The sequence below is a fragment of the Callithrix jacchus genome, chromosome 7 (genome assembly GCF_049354715.1).
Source record: "Callithrix jacchus isolate 240 chromosome 7, calJac240_pri, whole genome shotgun sequence".
Classification (NCBI taxonomy): Eukaryota; Metazoa; Chordata; class Mammalia; order Primates; family Cebidae; genus Callithrix; species Callithrix jacchus.
Window position 1 is genome coordinate 67,522,290 of NC_133508.1, and position 21,013 is coordinate 67,543,302.

Here is a 21,013-nt window from a genome sequence, read left to right on the forward strand (position 1 = left end):
TGAGGCACTGAGGTGTCAAACTGTCTGAGGTCCCACAGTGAGGTCCTGGGCCTTGGGGCTCTGTCTTGGCTACTCCGATTCTGGTATCCTGTGGTCCCAAGATTTTTTATTTGTGGCCTAAAGCCAGAGTTCTTCCCCTGGTGGTGAAGCACAGGCCCCTCTCACCACTGCCTGTCCCCTCCCAACCACAGCCCCACCCCAGCCTCACCGCAGCAGCTCTGTGGTTTCCTGAATGCTCTCAACCAACAGCAGCTTTTACCATAATGGTTCCCACGAGAAGCTGTTAGTCAATTTTCCCTGCTTGGTTCTCAATTTCTTTGACGGGGGCAGATGGCTGGGGCCCAGGGTGCAGCCACGGGCTGCCCTCCCCAAATGACCATATTTATCTCATACTCTGGACACGGCACATTATTTCAGCTTAATTTTATTTCCTCTTATAAATGGGCACAGCACGGGAAGTGTTAAAAAAACAAAAACAAAAACAAAAAAGCCAGTTCCTTCAGAAGGCTGGTTCAGGTGAGTACCCGCAGCGGGGCAGGTGCCCTGGTCTCTTTTCTCCACTGTCTTTTTTTCCTTTGCTTTTCCTTATTTAAAGTTTTGGCCATGAACTCAGGACAGGTATGGTTAATAAACAGGTTATAGGGGAGAGAAGGGACAGGGAAGGCCTGGGGGAAGGGACAGCAGACCCGCACACACCCCAGGCCAGTTCTGTACAGGAGAGGACTCACCGGAGGGAGGGACACTGTCTTCAGGGGGCTCTCTGGAGCCACGCTGCCTACAAAAAATATTTACATGCATTTGCCACGCTGAGGCCAGGGGCACTGCGATGCCAGGCAGGCACCTGGGGATGCTGGAGCCACTGGCCCTCAGATGGTGACTCCCAGGGCCAGTCTTGATGCCTCTGTAAATCTGTACAGTTTGTGGGCCTCTATTTACAGGCAGGAGGCCTGAGGAGGCAAGTCCAGGGCTGCAGTTACTGGAAGAAGAAATTCAGAGAACCTGGGAGGCAGCCACTCCTGGTGAGGCTAAGGGTCTGCTCCCTGTGTCCAAGGGCCCCCACCTGGAGGCCTGACAGGAAGCTTTGCCAACTCCAGGGGGGTCTGGCCCACACAGCCTAAGCCCTGCCCAGCCCTGGCTGCCACCCACATACCTCCAGAGATCAAGGGAACCAGCTTTTCAGGCGAGGCCCCCATCTGGCCCTCTGGAGACAGGGCCTGGGCTCTCAAGGTCCCGGCCCTCCTCGTGCTCTGGCAGCCAGGGCCCCAGAGGCTCACAAGCCACACAAGCTCCCTCTCATTTGGAACTCGCTGTGCTTCCGGCAAATGCCAAAGCCCCTCAGGACACCCTATCACAGGTGGGGGCTGGGGCACATGAGGACCCTGCACCCACATTGCACCTCAGAGAGCCCCAGCTTGCCCTCACTGAACTCTCTCTCGGACTGCCTTGCCTTGGTCAGGCCAGCCAGGGCAGATATGGCTGGTCAGACTCTTCAAGCTCACAAGGATAAAGCCTGGACATCTGCCTTGGGTGAGTACCCGCTCCATGAACAAGGCCCCTGGCCTCTTCTCTCAAATGCTAAGGATAGCATTTGGGGCTCAAGCCCCAAATCAGAAGCCAACCCCTGGGAATGCGAGGAACCAGGCTGACTGGGGCCACCCCTGCCACAGGCTCCAGGCTCCAGCCCTACACAGAAGCTGCACTCCCTGCTGAGTCTCCCGCCCAGGGGCCAGCATCTTCTGGGGCTGGAGGCCCAAGCCCTTTCTCCTCTCTCCTCCCTGGTTTCTCAGCCTCGGCCTGCCCAGGCCGTCTCACCAGAGCTGTAGTCCCCAAGACAGCAGCACCCCAGGGAGGAGGGAGACAGTCTTGTGGTCTCTGCTCCTAGGACCCAGCCCTTCTGCTCCAAAGATGACTGAGGCCAACCCACCTCCTCCAGATCTTGGGGGCCCCCCATGCCCACTCTTCTAAGGCTGGGGCCACCTGGCTTCCTCACAAGCCTCTGGGCCCTGAGAAGGAGGGTTTTGGGACTTGAAGATGGAGTCCAGCCGGGAACAGACAGCCCCCAGAACCTCACCCTCACTGCCTACACTCCGCTACCCCTCACCCTGCAGAAATCTGCTGCCAGGGCATCTTGAAAAGGGCCCTGAAATACAACCTGCCTTCCTGACTTGAATCTGGGTTGTGGGTGAGGGGTGGGGGTGTGAGTGCCAGCCAATCACAACTCACATCTATCCCTTTGGCTCAAGGAGGCCCCCTGCCAAGCACACCCTTCCCCAAAGATCTGTGACCCCACACTTAAAATACTTGCTAGGTAACAAAGGAGGTAACACCTCCCCCACTGTTACCTGGTCTCATCCCTCAAACCCTGCCCTTGGCCTGAGGCATCTTCAGGGGCTGCTTCCAGCCATGGGCCCTGAAGCTGCAGTCAGAACTGTTTGGCCAAATAGGTGAGGGGATGTCCACAGGGTGGGCCCCGGGCAGGTGGGCTGAGGCTGGCCTGGCAGGCAGAGGGCAGAGGGTGCGAAGGGCCCGCCCTCACAGGCACTTTGGAGACTTGTGTCCTGGGAGGCAGAGTCAGCCCCCTATCTCAGAGCAGGAAGGGGTAACAGGGAAATGAAGGAGCCCAACCACATGCCCCCTCCCTGCCCTGGGTCTTCCGTCCTGGAAGACCCAAGAGCCCCTCACAGTCTGGGGTCAAATTTCCTTCCTCAGCCTTAGAGGAGCCCCCAGGCTCCCAGCCAGTGGAAGGGCTGGCCCCAAACCTCCCCCTTTGCCAACTGCAGTGGGGAGGAAGCAGGTAGGGGTGAAGCCAGGCCCACCTGCATGCAATGCCCTGAAAGGGCTGTGGCCCCACACTTTTTCCAGGAAAGGCAAGGGCCTGTTTCCCTCCAGCACTGAGAGCAGGTCATGTGGCATGAGATTGTGCATCCACACGGGATTGTGTCTGACACCAGCTGGGGTCGGTGGCCATATGGTTGGTGTGGGCACCATGGCATGGGACTGAGTATGACGGGACAACTCCAGGAGACCCAATATGGGCTGATTGTTCTGGCTCAATTCCACCCTCCCCCAGTGAGCCTGAAAGCAGGAGACAATGTGTGTGGTACCAGAGTGTAGGTGTGCTGGGGGCAGGAGGAGGCCACACTGTCACTGTCACGGACCATGACTAGTGACTTGCACTGTACTTAGAGTCTGGGGGTGTGTAAGTGATGAGAGAGGATAACATTCTTGGAGGGACGTGTGTGTCCTGTGATATGTCTTGATTGGCTGGGCAGTCAGGATTGTGTCTGGTTTTGTCATTGCATGCTTTTGTCTGGTGTGTGACTGCATGAAAATATGTGTGACAGTGTGGGCAATGATGTCCGTGCAGAGTCCCCTCATGGGAGAGACAGCAGAGCAGCCTCTCGTCACCAGTGGCTGCCCCGGCACTCTCAGGAAGCTGTTCTGTAGGGGAAGATGCAGAAAGAAATGAAGTCTGGGATGCATGTGTACTTGGCAGGCAAGAGGAGAGACTCAGCAACCCCAGAAAGATGGGACAAAACAGGCTGGTGACAAGGGACACCCTCTCACCCAGGCAGAGAGAGGCTGTGGGATAGATGCCAGAGGTTGCAGTGTCTATGTGATTTCAAGGACAGACGAATGTTTGTCCTCGAAACCAGCCTGAGTCCTTCTCTGCCCCAAAATGGAGATCCTAGTGAGCTCTGCAGGGGCCAAGCTGGGGCTCAGGCCCATCTCGAGCCCCACTCTTTTTTCCACCAGTCAATCAGGAGCTTCCTTCCTCCCATCCATCTGACATGAGGTCCTGAAGCCCCAGACTGGTGGCAGGGATGAGGGGAACAAGAGTTGAGCTTGTAAGGGCACAGTCTGTAGTGATGGCAGCAGCCCCTGTTCCTCAGGGAAGATCTGTGTGAGGCTGGCAGCCTGGGCAGGCCTTGGGAGGGAGGGCAGAGAAGAACTGGGGCCAGGCTCCAGGCCCAGTCCCAGGCTGGGACTGGTGGGGCCAGGCTGGGGACTGGACGGCAGGGTGGTGCTGAGGCTGCAGGGAGGCACTGCGGCTCCACTAGGCATAGAACTCCTCCTGCTTGTCAGGCTTCTGGTATGTGACGCTTGCCTGCTTGGGTTCTTCCAGTGTGTAGCTGCCCTCATCCTTTTTCTTCATGCGATAGATGAGCAGTGTGACCAAGAAGGCGGCAAAGAGGGCGCCCACCACCCCGCCCACAATCACAGCTGTGGAGGGAGAGGGCAGAGGTCACGGCCCAAAGGCAGGGCACCCACCACCCCGCCCACAATCACAGCTGTGGAGGGAGAGGGCAGAGAGGTCATGGCCTAAAGGCAGGGTAGAACCAGGGCAGAGGGTCCTCAGGGACAGGGACCAGGGTGAGGAGAGTGCTGGGAGTCCTGGATCTGAGTCGGAGTGGAGATGGAGTCAATACTACTACTCCCAGCACTGGCTACCATTTATAGGACTTCAGTGGCTGCGTTCTAATCACCTAACACACTAACTCACTGAACCCTCATCCCAGCCCTATCAGGAAGGGGTCATTTGAGATCCTCAGCAAATTTAAAATGCCATCAGTCATAAGATGCCTCAATATTTTATAACTGCTAGGAAAGAAAGAAATATGATATACCCCAATTACAGAAGAATTAACATGTGAACAGATGTGCCTCTTAGAACTGATTAAGGGCAAAATGACTAACCCCAATCTACAGATGAAGGGAAGGAAGGCTGGAGAGGTGAAGTACCTTGCCTGAGCGCAACGCCAGGATTTGGACCAGGAGTCCAGAGACTCCCTAGATGCGGCCAGGGCAAGTCCACAGGGACTGGGGTCAAAAATTGGGGAAGGTTAAGCTGAACAATGGGTCAGAGATTAGCATCTAGGAAGTAAGGTCCCAAGGGGTCAGCCAGTGCAGCCCAGGAAAGCGGGGATCAAAGTCAAAGTCCACGCAGGGGTCAGCCAGTGCAGCCCAGGAAAGCGGGGATCAAAGTCAAAGTCCACGCAGGGGTCAGAGAGCACTGAGGAAAAGACCTAGAGGTGGACATGAAGTCAGGGTTGGATACTGGGAAGGAGGAGAGTCAGGGGAGGAGCCAGAAGGCAGGTCCTGGGGGGTTGAGTGCCCAGCTTTCCTTCCTATTGGTTCCTAGGAAACCACGCCCTGATCTCCCTTCTGGGTTCCTAGAGGCAAACTGAGGCCCAGCTAGCTGCCTCCCAGGCTCCCCTTGGCCCAGACCCCAAGCCTCACCTACGAGCACCTCCTTCCGCTCCAGGATACTCTTCTGAGGCAGCTGAGCAGCTGAGCTGCCCGAGTCGATGGCATTGTCCAGGAGGCCAGGGCCTGGGCGGGCACCCTTGGGCAGTGTCCCAGGTGGAGGTGACGGCTTGGCCGCAGCCCCTCCCACAGCTACCACCTCATTGGCTGTGTCTGGTTGTGTGGTCTCTTCTTCTGGTAGCTCAAAGTCTCCACTGGGCCCCCCACTCACTGGCACCTCTGGCTCATCCCGGACTGTGGTCAGGTAGGTCTCCGGAGTTGGGGTCTGCAGAGAGGGTGGCATGAATGCAGGAGTCAGGCTGCAGCACCCCCCCGCCACAGGGTGACCACAATTGCATGCATAACCCCCCACCACCATCCTACTGCCCTGGGGCTAACACTTAGCACTCCCTGCATGCCAGGCCTGTGCTATGCAGCATCCCCACGAAGGAGGGTAACAACGCCCCAAGGTTACAGAGCAGGAAGTCGGCTCAGAGCATAAATGACCTGCTCAAGGACATATAGCTAGTAAGTGGGGGACGGACTAAAATTCAGATCTATCTGCCCCCAGAGTCTGTGTTTCTAACTACTACCACACTGCCTCTGTTCCTGCTCGGCCACATCCTGTCCCCATCATGTCCCCTCCAGCTGCCTTAGTAACAATCCTCAGGGGATTCCTGCCGAGAAGCTGTTTGGGAACTGCTGGGTGCAGCTGCTGTCAACTTGGGCCTGGTCCTGGTCCATGCCTGAGGCAGGGGCACGTCCTGCAGCCTGGAGGCCAGTCTAAGACCACAGCCTGCAGAGTATGATGGTGTCAGGGGCAGGTGTCCAGGAAACCAGCTCAGTGACTGCCAATCTCTGGGGCTCCCACCACTCGGAGGCAGGATCAGAACTGGGAATCATGAGACCAAAGTGGGGGCTGTGGGAGCCATCGGAGCAGGGTCATGGCTGCTTTGCAGGTGGGCATGGAAAGGGTGGATCTGGTGTCCAGGCTGAAAAGAAGCTGCAGCCATGCCCCAGTGTCCACCGTGTGCACCGTGGCTACTCCCGCAACCTGGGCTCCATGCGCCTTCTCCTGGGCGCCGTGCCACGTCACTGTTTCCCTTTCCTGCTTGGCCAAGTCTGTGTGAAAACGCCAGGCTTTCCCAGCTGCATGAGGAGGCAAGGGAAGGGCCTGCATCCTGCTGGACTGGGTGGGGGCTGACATTGACCCTAAGGCAGCTCCATGGCCCAAGGGCCCTCCTTGGTGAGGCCAGCTGCAGGGAGCTCTGGCACCCAGGCCCTGTTAGTACCTTTCCATCTGACTCAGTGTACCCAGCAGGGACCAGGCCACTTCTCTCATGTCCTTGGGATTCATCCATCCATCCCTGGCAGTCCTAACATCTTCATCCCCTTCCCATCAATCCCTCACCCCGTCCATCATATCCCAAACACACACACATGCAGCCCCGGCCCTGCGAGACTGCCAGGCTCTGGTACCAACTGCCTGGGTTCAAATCCTGACTGTCACCACTAGCTGGGGAGCCTTGGGAAGTGGCTTCTCCTCCCTGTGTACTGGCAGTTGCCTCACCTGTAAAATGAGATGACCACGGTGCCGCCCAAGGGGTGGGTGTGAAGCTGAGGCTAACAGCCTGAGGGGTGGGCTGAGCGCTGAGCCACATCCAGGCAGCCCTCCGCCAGGCAAGTGGTGCATACTCACATACCCTGCTTCAACCACCCTTAGACCAATGGTAATAACAACCGTGATGATGACAGCAGCTGAGAACCTAGTGGGTCTACCATCACCAGGGCTGTTAGATATGTCAGGAGCACTGCGGATATGTCAGGCGATTTCATGCTCACAATGAAATGATACACATTCTATTGTTTTCTCCTTTCCGTTGATGAGGAAGCAGAGGTATAGAAAGGATCAGGGACCAGCCTGAGGTCCCATTAAGTAGGAAGTGGCAGCAGAATGATTTGAATCCAGCTGCCAGATCGCTGAGTTAATGCTCTCCACCAGAACACACGGCCTGGCCCTCCCTGTCACCACTGCACACACCCAATTCCTTCCCCACCAATGTCCTGTCCCATTAGGATCCAACCACCTCTGTCCCTCTTCCCTCCCCATTTGATCTGTCCGTTGGTCCTGCCCCTCACCCCCACCTTGTCTGGCTCATCTCTACAGTCTCCTGGTCCTCAGTCCTGCCCAGCTCCTTCCTCCCTCCTCATCCCTCCCCTGACCCACCCCCCTGCCCTCCTCCCTGTCCCTTCCCAACACCCTCACCTGAGCCACCTCTGTGGGTCCAGGGGCAGTGGTCCCCAGGGGCAGGGTGCTCCTCTCAGGGCTGTCAGGTTCCTGGGTGGTGGCTGGCCTGGGAAGGGCTCTTGGCCGGGAGGTAGCTGTGCTGACCAGCCTGGGTGTTGGTGCCTCAGTGTCCAAGACAGCCACCGTGGTGGGGGGAGAGGGCGCCTCGGGGGTAGTGGCCCGTGCCGTGGCTGCTGTGGTCAGTGGAAGAGGCAGAAGCCTCTGTACGCCGGTGGTCCTTACAACAGCAGTGGTGGCTGTAACAGGGGGTGCTGCAGGGGTGCTGGGGGCAGCAGTGGTCACTGTGACAGGCACTGTGGCCACAGTCAGGGCCCCTGTGGTTGTGGCAGCAGTGGTAGCCATGGTGGTGGAGACGGCGGTGGCTCTCTGGCTGGGCTCCTCTGGGACTTCTGTCACCTCTAGGGGACTGGTGGCTGGCTCCGGGGTGGGGCGCTCAGAGGGGAGCTCTTCGAATGGTGTGCCCACGGGCTGGATGCTCGTGGTGGGCAGCACTGCAGGTGTGGTGGACACTGCCAGGGCCACATCTGGGCTGAAGCGCATGGCTTTCTCAATGCCTGACTCCTGCTCGAAGTCTGAGGGGGTGGGGGAGAGGGAGAGAGCTAGGGAGCTGGGTGGTTGTGAGGGGCATGAGGATCCCAGGTAAGCAATGGCCATCAAGATTAGAGCTCCCAACCCCCTCTCTTTGCTCAATTTTCCCAGAAAAGATAAAGGAGGAAGGCGCAGCCTGGCCAGAGGTAGCCAGTTGCTGATGTTCCCCAACTTCTCTCTGCCAAGTCAAATATTCTTCTGGAGGCTACCTCTTCCAGGAAGCCCTCCTTGACTATTCCTGCTCACCCAGGCTACACTTCTGTGAGGTTGAATCTAGGCAGAGCAACTGAAGTGCTACTGGCTGCAAATCTTGCTGGGGCTTGCAGGGGAGCACAGGAGTGGCATTCTGGGAAGAGTCAGACCCCAAAGTCACCCCTATCATGAGCTCAAGGAAGGAGTGGTACACTAAGGGCTTCCCCCAGAGGCACAGGCAGAGGGTTAAGAGGGAGAACAAGCCCTTGCTACAAGGGAACTGCTTGGGCAATCTGGCTGATGCAAAGCCAGGACAGTGAAGGAACCTGAGAGGAAATGAGATAAGAGGGGTGGGGGCTGGGGGAGAGAGAAGCCACAGCCAGCTCCCTGGCTCAGAACCAGGCAGGAGGGAGGGGAGCCGGGGAGTTTTTTGAGTAGAGATGTGACCCAACGGAAATGGGTTTTACAAAGATTAACTTGGAAGAAGCTCAAAGGACTGGGCTGAGGAGGGGAGAGCAGGGGCGAGAGCTCTGGGGAGCCAGCTCTGTGGCATGCAGATTCTGTACATCTCATCAGATGCCAGTCCATGCCATCATTGGGCCCAATCTCAGCTGCCTTCTTTTTGCTACTGTTTTGAGAGCTTCTCCTCTGTGCCAGATCCCAACTTCCTATCCCAAACCCTTCTAGAGGCACTGAGAGGAAAGTGTGTTTCTCACCATCCACAGGTAAGAATCCAGGGACTCAGTGGGGGGAGCACCGAGAGGCACACAGTTGCTAAGTGGCAGAGTGGGGCTCCCAGCACCCTTCCCTCCCGAGACTCTGCTAGACCCACCTGGCCTGGCTCCTCTTCCCCAGGGCAGGGCCATCCCTGGCACTGCTTGAAGCACCTGCCCACCCTGTGCCATTGCTGCCCTAACCTCACCATTGGCCACAGCTTATTGGACCTGAGGGGACCACCCAAACCAAGCAAGGTCTGCAGAGAGAGCCACGCGGCACACACAGAGATGCAGACAGGAGCCCCTGGAGAGCTGGGCGGCTGGGGCCCAGAGGTCCTCCCAGGCCATCTTCTATCCCCAGAAGGATGTCTGCCCTTCTTTTCTGGGGATCCTGCCCCAGAACTTGCCTGACCCATAAAGTAATGTGCTCCCGCCTCACTGAAGCAAGCCCCTGTGGGCTCCTCAGAGTAGGCTCTGGATGCAGACTGGTCACTGCCCCCAGGCAGGGGTAGGGAGGGCGTACTTACAGCCAGAGCCCGACCCCGAGTAGAGGTCATCCAGTTCATCATCGGGAAAGGAGTCATCGTCCCCAGAGCCCTCCAGGTCCACGGGCCTCTCAAAGTTCTCACTGCGCCAGCGCTGGGCCTGGGGAAGGAAGAGGCAAACACAGGGCTCGACACCCAAGACTGGCAGCCTGGGTGTGCCGAGAGGGGTGGCAGGTGCCCTTGTGGGCTGAGTGACATCCAAGTGGGTGACAGAGATCTTGTGTGTACCGGGAAGGAAAGTGCATGTGTGTGAATAATTCACAGGGCAGGGGTGGGGCAGAGGCAGGTCACCTGGGGCCCCATCCCAGAAGGCTTTCAGTGTCTGGTTGATGACTTTCTCTTGGAAACTGGTCATTTTTCATCCTGACTGCATATCAGAATATTGTGAAAACTCAACTCAGTGGTTGAGTAGGTCTGAGGTGGTCTCTAAGCATCTGCAATGTTGGACTGGCTGTGGGGAGCCCTGGGGTTTGCGTGAGCAGGGGAGGGGCTGGACCAGCACTGCATTTGGGGACCAGCCTCTCACCCCCTGACACTGATGTCCCCCCGCTTCTGGAGTTGATACAGAGCCAGAGTGGGGATCTCAATCCTGTCTTCATATCCCCAGTCTCGACCACCTGCTCCAGAGTCCTGCCCAGCCCAGCCAGGGCAGGCAGCCAGGAGGTGCCCCTCACCAAATGCATACACACGCATAGTCTCGAAGTAATGAATTAATCAGTATTTACTTTCTACCAGTGAGTCATGGAGTGGAACAGTTAGTGTAATTGCTCCCATGACGAATTGCTGGGTCTTCCTCCTTTTTAGATGTTCCAGGAGCTCCGAGCAGTAGGACCCAACTTTCCGCCAGGTCTTCTCTTCCCAAAAAGACAAATGCCCAGCATGGAGGAGCTAGAGCTCCCCATGCCACTCCCCTCCACAACCTGAGCCAACCAACCGTGAGTCCCTGCTCCCTCCAGCTCTCTGGCAAGCAGCCTGAGTCACTCAGAAGCATGGGGACTGAGCAGGGACCCAGCTCCACTCCTGCCCCTGCCTGGGGCTGTCTTCACTATCTATCCTTCCAGGCAGGCCGGGCAGGAGCTGGGAGGCCTTAAGCTGGGAGGAGGGATTCTAAGAGGTCTGTGGTCTTTGGAAGCCCCAAATTGAGGTAAATGTGGGTGCTAAAACAAGGGAGTCCCCAAGATTCCTCGGTGACCAGTGACACTTAGCCCCTAACTTCCTGCTCCAAGAAAAGCCTGCACAAACCCAAAGACCTGCCCCTAAGCTACACAGACCCTTGAAATGACACACCCCAGAGACACAGCACGTGTACAGACACACACTGACACATGCTCACCTAAAGGCAGCCACAGAGGCGCATTGTGTCGGCATGCCTGTGGGTACAAACGGCGACATGCATGGGGCAGGGGGAGCAGGGCCTGCTGTGTGGTTCTGATCAGAGACAAGCATCGAGCCTCCTGCAAACCCATCAGCCTCCACTCAGGTAGCGCTCACCTAGATACTATTCATCCCCAGCTCAGTAGCCATCGACATGACAACCGTTACCATGACAACCATCTTCTCTATGCTAAGGACCAGGAGCTGCAGCTCCCCACAGAGATGGGGGGTGCAAGAGAGGGAGAGATCATGGGGGAACTAAGAGGATGAAAGGGAGGAGGGAGGCGGAGACAGAGACAGGGACAGAGAGGTGAGGACAGAGGGAGGCCGGGGGCAGAGGGGGCAGAGACAGGGAGGGTGTGCTGGCAGATAGGAAAGAGCAAGAGAAGGCAAGGGTGGAGGGCAGAGGGGGAGAACTTGCACGTCCTAATTTAGCCTCACGCTGATGAGGCAAGCTGGGGAAGGGGCCACCTCAGTGATTTTCCAAACCTGGGTCCAAGAGCACATTCTTTCAGAACAGCAAGCAGGTTGCAGGACGGGCAGGGGGAGGAATAACCCAGTCACCCCTGAGCCCACCTGGGATGCTCAGCAGGAACTTAATGCATGGACACCTGGGACCTGCAGGTATGCGTGCCAGGACTCCGTGAGGCCCTCGCAGGAACACTACTGAAGGGTGCTGGTAGCTGTGACTCCCAGTGGGCACAGAGAAGTGAGGGTGGGGAATGGAGCCTGGGAGGCAGCAGCGAAAGCCTTAGGAGTCACGGAATGCCTGAGGAGGAGGGTGACAAGCAGCCTTTGACCCCCAAACGACCTCTGCATTTGCATAATCCATGCATAATAAGCATTATTATCTATGCCATTCCCTTAAAGGAGAACTGAATCCAAAAGCCCCAGGACCCTGCCAGCCTCTCCTTGACCCTCACTGTGCCCCCTCCAGGTAAACACAACTCCCCCCAATGCCTGATAGGAGGCCTCCAAAACCCCAAGCACATGCTAACTCATGTGCACGCACACATGCGCACACACACACACACACGACAGCCCAACATCCTCATGCATGTACCATGCACCTCAATAGATACACACACATACACACGAGCATGCGCGCGCACACACACACAACAGCCCAACATCCTCATGCATATACCATGCAACTGATACACACACACACACACACACACACAGCCCAACATCCTCATGCATGTACCATGCACCCCGATACACACATACACACACACACACACACACACAATTTTGTTTACCCACCACAATGTGTAAACTCACCACAGCCTATAGGCAATTCAGCCTGATCCACACCAGCACACACCCATCTACCTCACCTCTACTGCACACACACCTGCCCCCAGGGTACTCACAGGCACACACACCCCTTTCCTCACCACATACCCCACGGATGCCCCGACAAACCTCAGCAAACTCTCCTGACCCCATGCGCCACACTCACCTCACCAAAGCCCACAGCACAGACCCACCACCACGAACACGTATGTTCCCTAAACACACATCACTCCTAGGGATCGCCCCTGGCAGGTGCATCCTTTGACTCAGACATGAGTCTCACAACTTGGGTACAACCTTCCCTCTAGGCTGCACCCCACACACCCTCCAGACACAGTGATTGTGCCCGGTGGAAGCACGGAACCTTCAGCTTCTGGCCACAACCAATCTCGGGAGGGGACACCAAGCAGTGGCTCCCCCAATGGCGCCTGAAGGTCTGAGCATCTAGTCCCAGGAGAGCCGCTGAGCATTCCCAAGGCCCTCTAGAGACCTCTGCCCACTGCTGCTGAAGGCTAGCCCCAGGCCAGGCGCTGGGAGCATGTCACCTGTGCAGCCTCCTTTAAGCATCACAACCGCCCAGGGTTTGATCATCCCCATTCCACAGATGCAGGATCTGAGGCAGAGGTTAGAATCCAAAGGTGAGCATGGTTCCTCTGCCTCTGAAACCCTTGTCCTGGACATTCCTGGGCCAACTCAGACCCACTGCTCATCCAGGGCTGAATTCATACATCTGTGCCCTGCAGCTGCCCCTCACCCCCTGCACGACATCAGCTCAGCAACACCCACAGCCATCCACACCCGCACAACATCCACACCCACGCGCCAGCACATGACGGTGATAAGACTGTGCAACTCATAGCATTTCTGGGAGAAGGGGCTGAGCACAGGACCCAACACACAGAGTACTCCCAACATCCTGCTCCACATGTAAGCGGCCTATTGTCCCTCCCTGAAGCCGCCCCAGCAGACTATACCCCACCTCACACGCCACTTACAGGCCCACAATACCTGCATCCAGTTCCTTCCACATACACATGCGCGCACATGCACTTTCCTTCTGCTACACACAAGTGCACACACACGTCGGGATGAAATGTGGCAACCTTCCTAATGGACTGACATCCCACTTCCATTTCTCCTCACAGTCCCCTTGTCACCATACCCTTCTGAAATAACCCATAGCCTCACTCCACAGAGGCACCTCAGGCCCCCAACCCAGAAGGGACCAAACCCAGCAGTGACCCACAGGCCCCCTCACTCTGCACCACTCCCACCGATCCTCTCCTAGAGTTTTAGTGCAGCTGCTGGGGAGGTTCCCTGGGCCAGGGGCAAGGAGGTCACCTCCCAGGTTGCCCAGCCCCCTCCATCCCAGGAGCACTGGTCAGGGCTGTGATGGGTGAGGGTCTGAATGAGTTGGATGTCAGCTAAGTCTCCTCACTTCCCGCTCATCACTCACCCTTAGTGCAGGGGATATGTAGCTCCCTCCCACCCCATCCTCCCTCAGAACCCACTCCAGAGTCTGGGGTCTCCCGTGCCCAGCCCCCACCCCACCATGAGCCTTCCTAGAGAAACAGGTCAGCACCGAGGCAAAGCAGAAGGAACCAGCCCCTCTTTTTCTGCCCATTGGCTGTCAGGCAAACCTCAGTTTTCTCATCTGTAAAATAGAGACGATAAGACTGTGCAGCTCATAACACGGCTGTGGGAAGGGGCTGAGCACAGGACCGAATGCCATGCAAAAAATGAATCAATCAATGTAGCTGTGGTGACTGTTAGTTTATGTTAAAATTTCTCTTATTATTTCCAAGTCCTTATCTCATGTAAGCCTCACCCTCCTCATGAGGGTAACTACATCCATGCAATAGATGAGACGGTGAATGCCCAGAGAGGTTAAGTGGCATTGTCAAGGCCACACAGCAGGGGAGTATGCAGACAGGCAGAAAGAGAGAGACTGGATGGGGGGAAAGGGCAAGTTAACAGACACAGGCACACAAATTAGGTCAGCTGGCTGGGGGCCAGGAGCCCGGCACCCCTGTGCAGTGCTAATCGTGTTGCAAAAGCCAAGAATAAAATCGAGTGTAATTAGTCCTGCCCGAGCTTCCTTCCCCTAATTAGCCAGACTTAGGCCCCACTCTCCCGGTGACCCAAGGTGACATGAGTAAGGGTTGAGGACCCACCTTTAGGTTCTGACAGTCTTGGACTCAAATCCAGCTCTGCTTTCTCGCTGGGTGACTTTGTGTCTGTTACTTAACCTCTCTGAACCTGTCTGCTTAAATGAGGTCAATGATACTTCGTAGAGCAGTTGTGAGAATCACGTGAGATCATGCATGCACAGTCGGAGCTGCATAAGGCTTTGTCTGTATTCCCACGGCCTGCATTTCCCACCTCGAACCGCAACTTGAGGGATCAATGATTTTAACTCTCCCCTCTTACCAATGTGGAAACTGAGGCACAGAGCGGGGAAAGCCTTGCTTACACATCCACTGAGAAGAGAGAGGCAGGGTTATGTCTGAATGCCACACAGCATTCAGAGGTAAAGTGTTGGCCAAAGACACACAGCGACTTAATGACTAGTTCCTTGAAGCAGGGAGGGAGGGCGTCTCAGCACGGCCCTCTGGATCCCTGCAGCCTCCGTCCCCAAAAAGCTCCCAGTCCTGTGAGAACTCAGTGCCCCTCACGCTCACCAGATCCACCCCGGAGACCCAGAGCATCACCGCAAGAATGTAGGCTGGGGCCAGGCTCCGGGCAGCAAGACAACCAAGGGGGCTGCACAATGGGGAGCCTGGACCAGGAGGGGGACGCCTCAGTCCCCACCCCCGCCCGGCCACAGCTGCCCTGGCCAGGAAGCCAGCAGCCCCACACCTGCTGTGGCTGGAGATGAGGGGCACGAGGACTGCACCTGCTGGGGAAGGGGCCACAGAGCCCAAGCCCAGAGAGCAGAGGCCTAGGGAGGAGCAGCAGAATGGGGAGGCCAGAGAAGGCCGAGCTGAACACTATGGACTCCCACAAAAAATCCACCAAGCCCAGACACACACCCTCCCACTGGTCCCAACTCTTACGCACTCAAGCCTCTCACCAACTGAACTTATCCCCACCCCCGCCCACCTACAAGGCAGCTCAGAGGGCAAGAAACATTCCCTTTGGGCCTGTCCCATCCCAGCCAACTCCTCTGCAAAGACATCCTGGAAGCAGGGCCCTCTCTACCCCAAGCCTGTATCTCCCCTGTCACCTCCAGCCAGTCGTCCATCCAGCCCTGTGTTCTCACCATCCCCCCACCCCCACCGCCAGGATCCCTTTTTTCCCATAATGGCACCTGCCCCCACCCACATCCCACCCCAGTCCCAACAGGAGAGCAGGCAGCAGCTCTGGGTCAGGCGCCCACAGTCTCCAAGACTGTGGGCAAATCCTCTTCCCCCTTCTCTGCCTTTCCTTTACCCCATTTGCAAAATGAAAAACCCAGCTTGGTGGCCTAAGGCTCTTTCTGATTCTGATACTCTGGGCTCCCACAAGTTCAGTCCTTAGGTCAGGGGGATCCAGGACAATGTCATTTATGACATACATACCCAACGACAGGGGACAAGTTACATAAACGAGGCACAACCACAGCATGGAATACCATGCAGCCGTCAACAATTGCGTTCTCACAAATCTACACCATCAAATCAGGTTATTAAAAGACACCAATGTCAGACAGAAGGCTTTTTTTTTTTTTTTACTTGTTTCAAGGAATACTGAAGGATGTGGGAAAATGTACACATTGATCATTGGAAGGCCGGACAGGATAGCTATTGATAAGAACATGCATTTGGCTCTCTCAATTCCTATGTGACCTTGGGCAGATGTTTAACTCTCTCAGGCTGCTTTAACTGGTAAAACAAAGATAAGAGTACTCGCCTCGTGGGGTTTACAGAAGGAGGCTGGGCATGTTCGCACATTAACAAATTGCTCAGTAAATGCTGGCTATTAATATGGGTATCACCATTATGTTTAAAAAATAGGTTACAAAAAATATGTAGAACTTGATCCTGTTTTAATGAACTCACTACCAAAGTGAATTTCTAAATGCTGCATTATAACTAAAGGTTCCCTAAGGCTCTCTCTCGGTGGTGGGATTACAGGCAGCTTTAGTTTCTTCTCGGGACCTTTCAGAATTGCCTGCATTTCTAGGATAATCCCATCGCACTTTTCTTGTTAGCGAGGGCACGTTCTCCCTGAGTCTCCATCCATGGTGTTCTCTGGTCTGTGAAACTCCTGGGTCCCCTGGTTCTGCAGAGACCCCATTGAGAATGTTGGTGAGGAACCTTGCAAGGAAACTGGAAGTGGGGTGGAAAGGAAATGAACACAAAAGGCTCTGAGGGAGCTGGCAGGGCCCAGAGGACCTGGCTCCCTCCCCTGGCATCAGCCTGTCTGGCGGCCACCTTGGCCTGTGGTGCCCAGACACCCACCCGCCTGCCTCCTCCCATCAGCCCCGTTCTTGGCTCAGCCAGCCTGGCCAGTCTCTGTGAGGTGCAGGCTGGCTGCTCTACAGCAGCCCACTCTGTCCCCCGTGCCTGGACAGAAGCTGACAAGGCAAGCCTGGGAAAGCCAGGCCCCCTCCTCAGCCCAGGGCCGGGACGCCTCCATCACCACCCCATCAATCCCAGCCACCTGCCTCTCGCATCACTCTCGGCCACCCTGACTCACACTGCTCATTGATGCCTGTCCCCAAGCTCGTGCCTGAGAGCAGGACCACCCACTGAGGCCCCGTTTCCAGACCCAGCAGCCACCCCCCATACCCGCTCCCAGCTGCCCACCCCCAGGCTCCTCCCACACAAAACCATTTATGGCTCCGGGAATGGGCTCCTTCAGGCCTGCCTGCTTCCTGCAGTACCTTGCCCCACCATCTGCCTGGCCAGCACCTACTCGGCTGGTTAATCTGTACAACTGATGGTGATTGAGCACCTACTGTGTGCCAAGCACTCTCCTAGGCACTGGGTATGTCCTCAAGAAGCTGGCACAGCTCACACAATGCTTCCTTTGTGGGGCCTGCTTGAATGTCACATACGCATGCCAACCACCTCCCTGGAAGAAATTAGAAAGTCCTTTCTTGAGGACTCAGTGCCTCCACTATGTTGTCATTCACTAAGGGAGAAGGCCCTCTGGCCACGCTCCCATCACTCCAATGGCCCCTCCCACCAGATCTCAGTGAACCCACTTGGCTGCCCTGGGAAGCAGATACTGTTGTGCCCATTTATAGATGAGGAGACTGAGGCTGTTAAGCCACCAGTGGAGTCACATAGGATTTAAATTCTGGCCTTGCTGAGTCTAAATCCTGCATTCCGTGAACTCCTGAACCCCTGAGAATGTATGCAGGGAACCCCCGTTTGTGATTCAAGACTCCTTCCGCTGAGCGCTTTTCTGGAGAAGTCTAAGCCATTCTACCCCTTACAAAAATGATCACAGTCCCCACGGAGGGAGCCCTCACGAAGTACCAGGCTCCTTATAAGCACGTTGCCTCATTTCTCTCCTCAAACACTATACCAGAAAGAGATTGTCATTCCCATTTCACAGATGGGTATATCAAAATTCAGAGAGGTGAAGCAAGTAGCCCAAAGCCACACAGCAACGGGCCAGGATTTGAATCCAAGATTAGCTGAACCCTGAAGACCATGCTCTTTGGATTGTAGAGCACACCTGCTCCTAGCCCTAATCAGTTGCCCCTGCCAGAAGGTTCTCAAAAGCAGGGCAAATGTCAGAGAGCAGCACCACCTCACACACAGCTCCCTGCACAGAAAACACCCTGAAAGCCTGGGAGTTAGTAGAAATGGAGGACAAGACACGCTCACATGACAGGTGGACCAGCTCAGGTAGGCACCGCCCTCCCCCCCATGACTCACCAGCAGGTGCCTCCAGGAGTCCGTCTCCAGACTCCATGACTGTCCCTGCCAGCAAACAGGACTGGCTGCCCACTCCTAGGGCCCATGAGTCTCCAAAGAACAACCCAGTGTGGAGTCAGGTGTTCCTGCCCTGGCTTCCCACTCCCAAACCAGTTACCTAGTCACAGCCCTTCACCTCGCTGGGCCTCACTCTGTCCTCCTATGAAATGGGAATAATGACCCCAACACAGGGAGATACCAGCTGTCATGTGCCTAGTGCTGAATAAGCAGTTAGTAGGCAGTGAGACATGACACTGTGTCCCCACCCAAAGCTCACCTCCCTGACCACCAAATCTGCCCAAATGACCTCCCCACATGCCCAGCCAGTCTGCAAAACCAGGGCTGGTCCTCAATCACTCACCACTGCCTGAAATGGGCCAGTTGATTTGTTTCGGGGCTTCTCAGGAATGTGTCTGCCTCCCTCTCCAATTGCTCCTGGCGGCAATGCCTGGCTCTGTGTGGTCATTTCTCTAACCCCAGGGCTCAGACTGCTTCTGGAACTGCAGCCAGCCTCCACCAATCTTCGTTCAGTGAACCCTGTGGGTTGAACCCCTCCCAGAGGTCCGCATCACCTACCTCCTGCTCCTAATCACTATGGAATCCTAAGCCAGGACCTGCTCTTCTCTGGCCTCAGTCTCCGTGTGTAAAACCAGGGGGTGGACAAGAGTCCTCTCTGGTCCCTCTAAAATCCAGTCAGGAGGACTCCAAATGAGCTGGGAGGAGGGAAGAGAAACTGACACTAATCCCAGCATATTTTGTCATAAAATGTTTATGTAAATTATATGCAAATATGCAGATCAGTGGGCTCCCAGTAGAGCCTACATTCTGGCCATTTCTCAACCAGGCCAGGGCCTGGAGGAAAGCAGCCTTCACCAAGCACACACTAAGCACCAGGCTCCTCACTGACTGGACTCTACCTTCTCAGGAGCCAGGTGAAATGGGCCTCCTTACACCACACATGCAGAAGGCCCAGGAGACTTGCTAGAGGTCAGTTAGGTCAGGTGGAGAGTCAGGATGGGGTTCAGGACTGGAGAAGTAAAGGGGTGAGCAGGCAGGGTGGGATGTAGCCCTGGGAAGGGGAGAGCAGGCAGGGTGGGACGCGGCCCTGGGAAGGCAAGAGCAGGCCAGGTGGGATGTGGCAGTGGGAAGGGGACAGCAGGCAGGATGGGATGTGGCCCCGGGAAGGGGAGAGCAGGCAGGGTGGGACATGGCAGTGGGAAGGGGAGAGCAGGCCGGGTGGGATGTGGCAGTGGGAAGAGGCTGGTGGAGCACATGGAAGGCCCCTAAGAGCAGAAGGATCCTCAGCCTGACCTTGGAACCACTTGGAGCCAGGTGACGGGGCTCTAGGGACCTCACCAGCCCTCAAGCTCTGCTGGGCTGACCCCAGCCTCCTCCAGGGAGCTGAAGAGACCCTGCTGGAATCAGCGCCCTAGTGAGCCCAGCCCTTCCAGCTGTCTCAGGAGCCTGCACAGCTCTGATGGCTCCCCAAAACCCTCCCCACACACATGCCGAGCATACACCCCGGGCGCACACGCACACACACACACGTTACTGAAGCGGCGCTGTCTGTAAGTGTGCATGTGTGTCCAGGCCTCTCCTCCTGAGGAGGCGGACTGTGGTTCCCCACACCCTCCTGTTTGCTGGGTTATTTATAACCAGCCCAAACTCACACACAGTGGAGATGCCACTCCCCACCCCCAGCCTGGAGCAGCCCCACTGGCTTCTCAGTTGCTCCTCTTCAAAGGACAGAACAAGCCAGACTCAGATGGTCTGAGCCACAGCAGCCTTAGAGTCACCACCACCATCACCCAGATGGGAAACTGAGGCACAGGGCAACGCATCAGACAAAACTCCTGGAAGAAGGGCTGGCAGAGCCCTCAAAAGCCAGCCTAGGGCCACACTTGTCCCTAGGACTGTCTCTGACCCAAGATGAGGCTCTGTGGAACACAGTGGGTTGGGAAAGGGAGGGAGGGAGGGAGAGAGGGAGTAGACACATCCAAGCCCTCACCCTCACCTCGAGAGGCCTGGGAGATACAGCAGGGACTCTGAAGCTAGGCTACATGGCTCCAAATCCCAGGACTGAACTTCAGCAGCTACACAACTCTGGACAAGGAAGTCTACCTCTCTGAGCCTCAGTTTCTTCACCTACTAAATGGGCATAATAATTGCCCGGACCTCAGGGGCTGGGAGAATTAAATAAGATGATCCAAGCAAGGCTCTCCGCCCATAGTTATAAAGAACCCAGCAAACAGGAGTCAGTAGACTGACTACTTCTCAGCCTAGTGACCCGGGACAAGCTGCTTGGCCTGAGCCTCAGTTCTGCCACCTGCAAATGGAACAATGATATGGCCCGAGGTCACGGGCACTGGACACCAGTTCCCACACACAGTAAGTGGTCAGCACACACAGATTCTATCCTCTTCCTCCATTCCCAGGGAGCTCCATGATTCCTGGCCACCCCAGCTCCTCTCCTTCACTGTCTCCCATCTCTAAGCACCTACCATGTGCTGGGCCTGGGCGGGGCGGTGGGGTTGTTCTAGATATTATGCCATGGAATCTTCTAAACAACTCTTCAAGGGATAAACTCCTTTCCCAGCTCTGCAGCAGGCCTTCTGCCTTGTTGAATATAGATGTTCTATAAATACTTGAGGGATGAATGGATGCAAGAATGAATGTGATCAAAAAGTCAGATAATCACAAGCGTTGGCGAGGACGTGGGGAAATCGGAACTCTCACACACCATGGGTGGGAATGTAAAACAGCACAGCCGCTTTAGGAAAGAGGCTGGCAGTCTCTCAAAATGTTAAATGGAGTTTCCATATGACTCAGTAA

At 56.1% G+C, this 21,013-nt stretch overlaps 1 protein-coding gene across 2 annotated transcripts in view; it reads right to left on the reverse strand.

Moving 5' to 3' along the window:
- SDC3 (syndecan 3) overlaps positions 1-21,013 on the reverse strand; it is a 94,173-nt gene that overhangs the window by 55,749 nt on the left and 17,411 nt on the right. The window contains exons 2-5 of one of the 2 annotated variants that reach the window (XM_009000780.4): positions 9,579-9,696; positions 7,514-8,127; positions 5,242-5,533; positions 409-4,224 (exon numbers count right to left, since the gene is read on the reverse strand). In XM_009000780.4, coding sequence (XP_008999028.2) covers positions 4,058-4,224; positions 5,242-5,533; positions 7,514-8,127; positions 9,579-9,696 — 1,191 coding nt within the window. In that variant the 3' untranslated portion in view covers positions 409-4,057. Of the gene's footprint in view, positions 1-408; positions 4,225-5,241; positions 5,534-7,513; positions 8,163-9,578; positions 9,697-21,013 lie in introns of those variants that run through there. The other variant, XM_035308461.3, reaches the window with a different exon arrangement.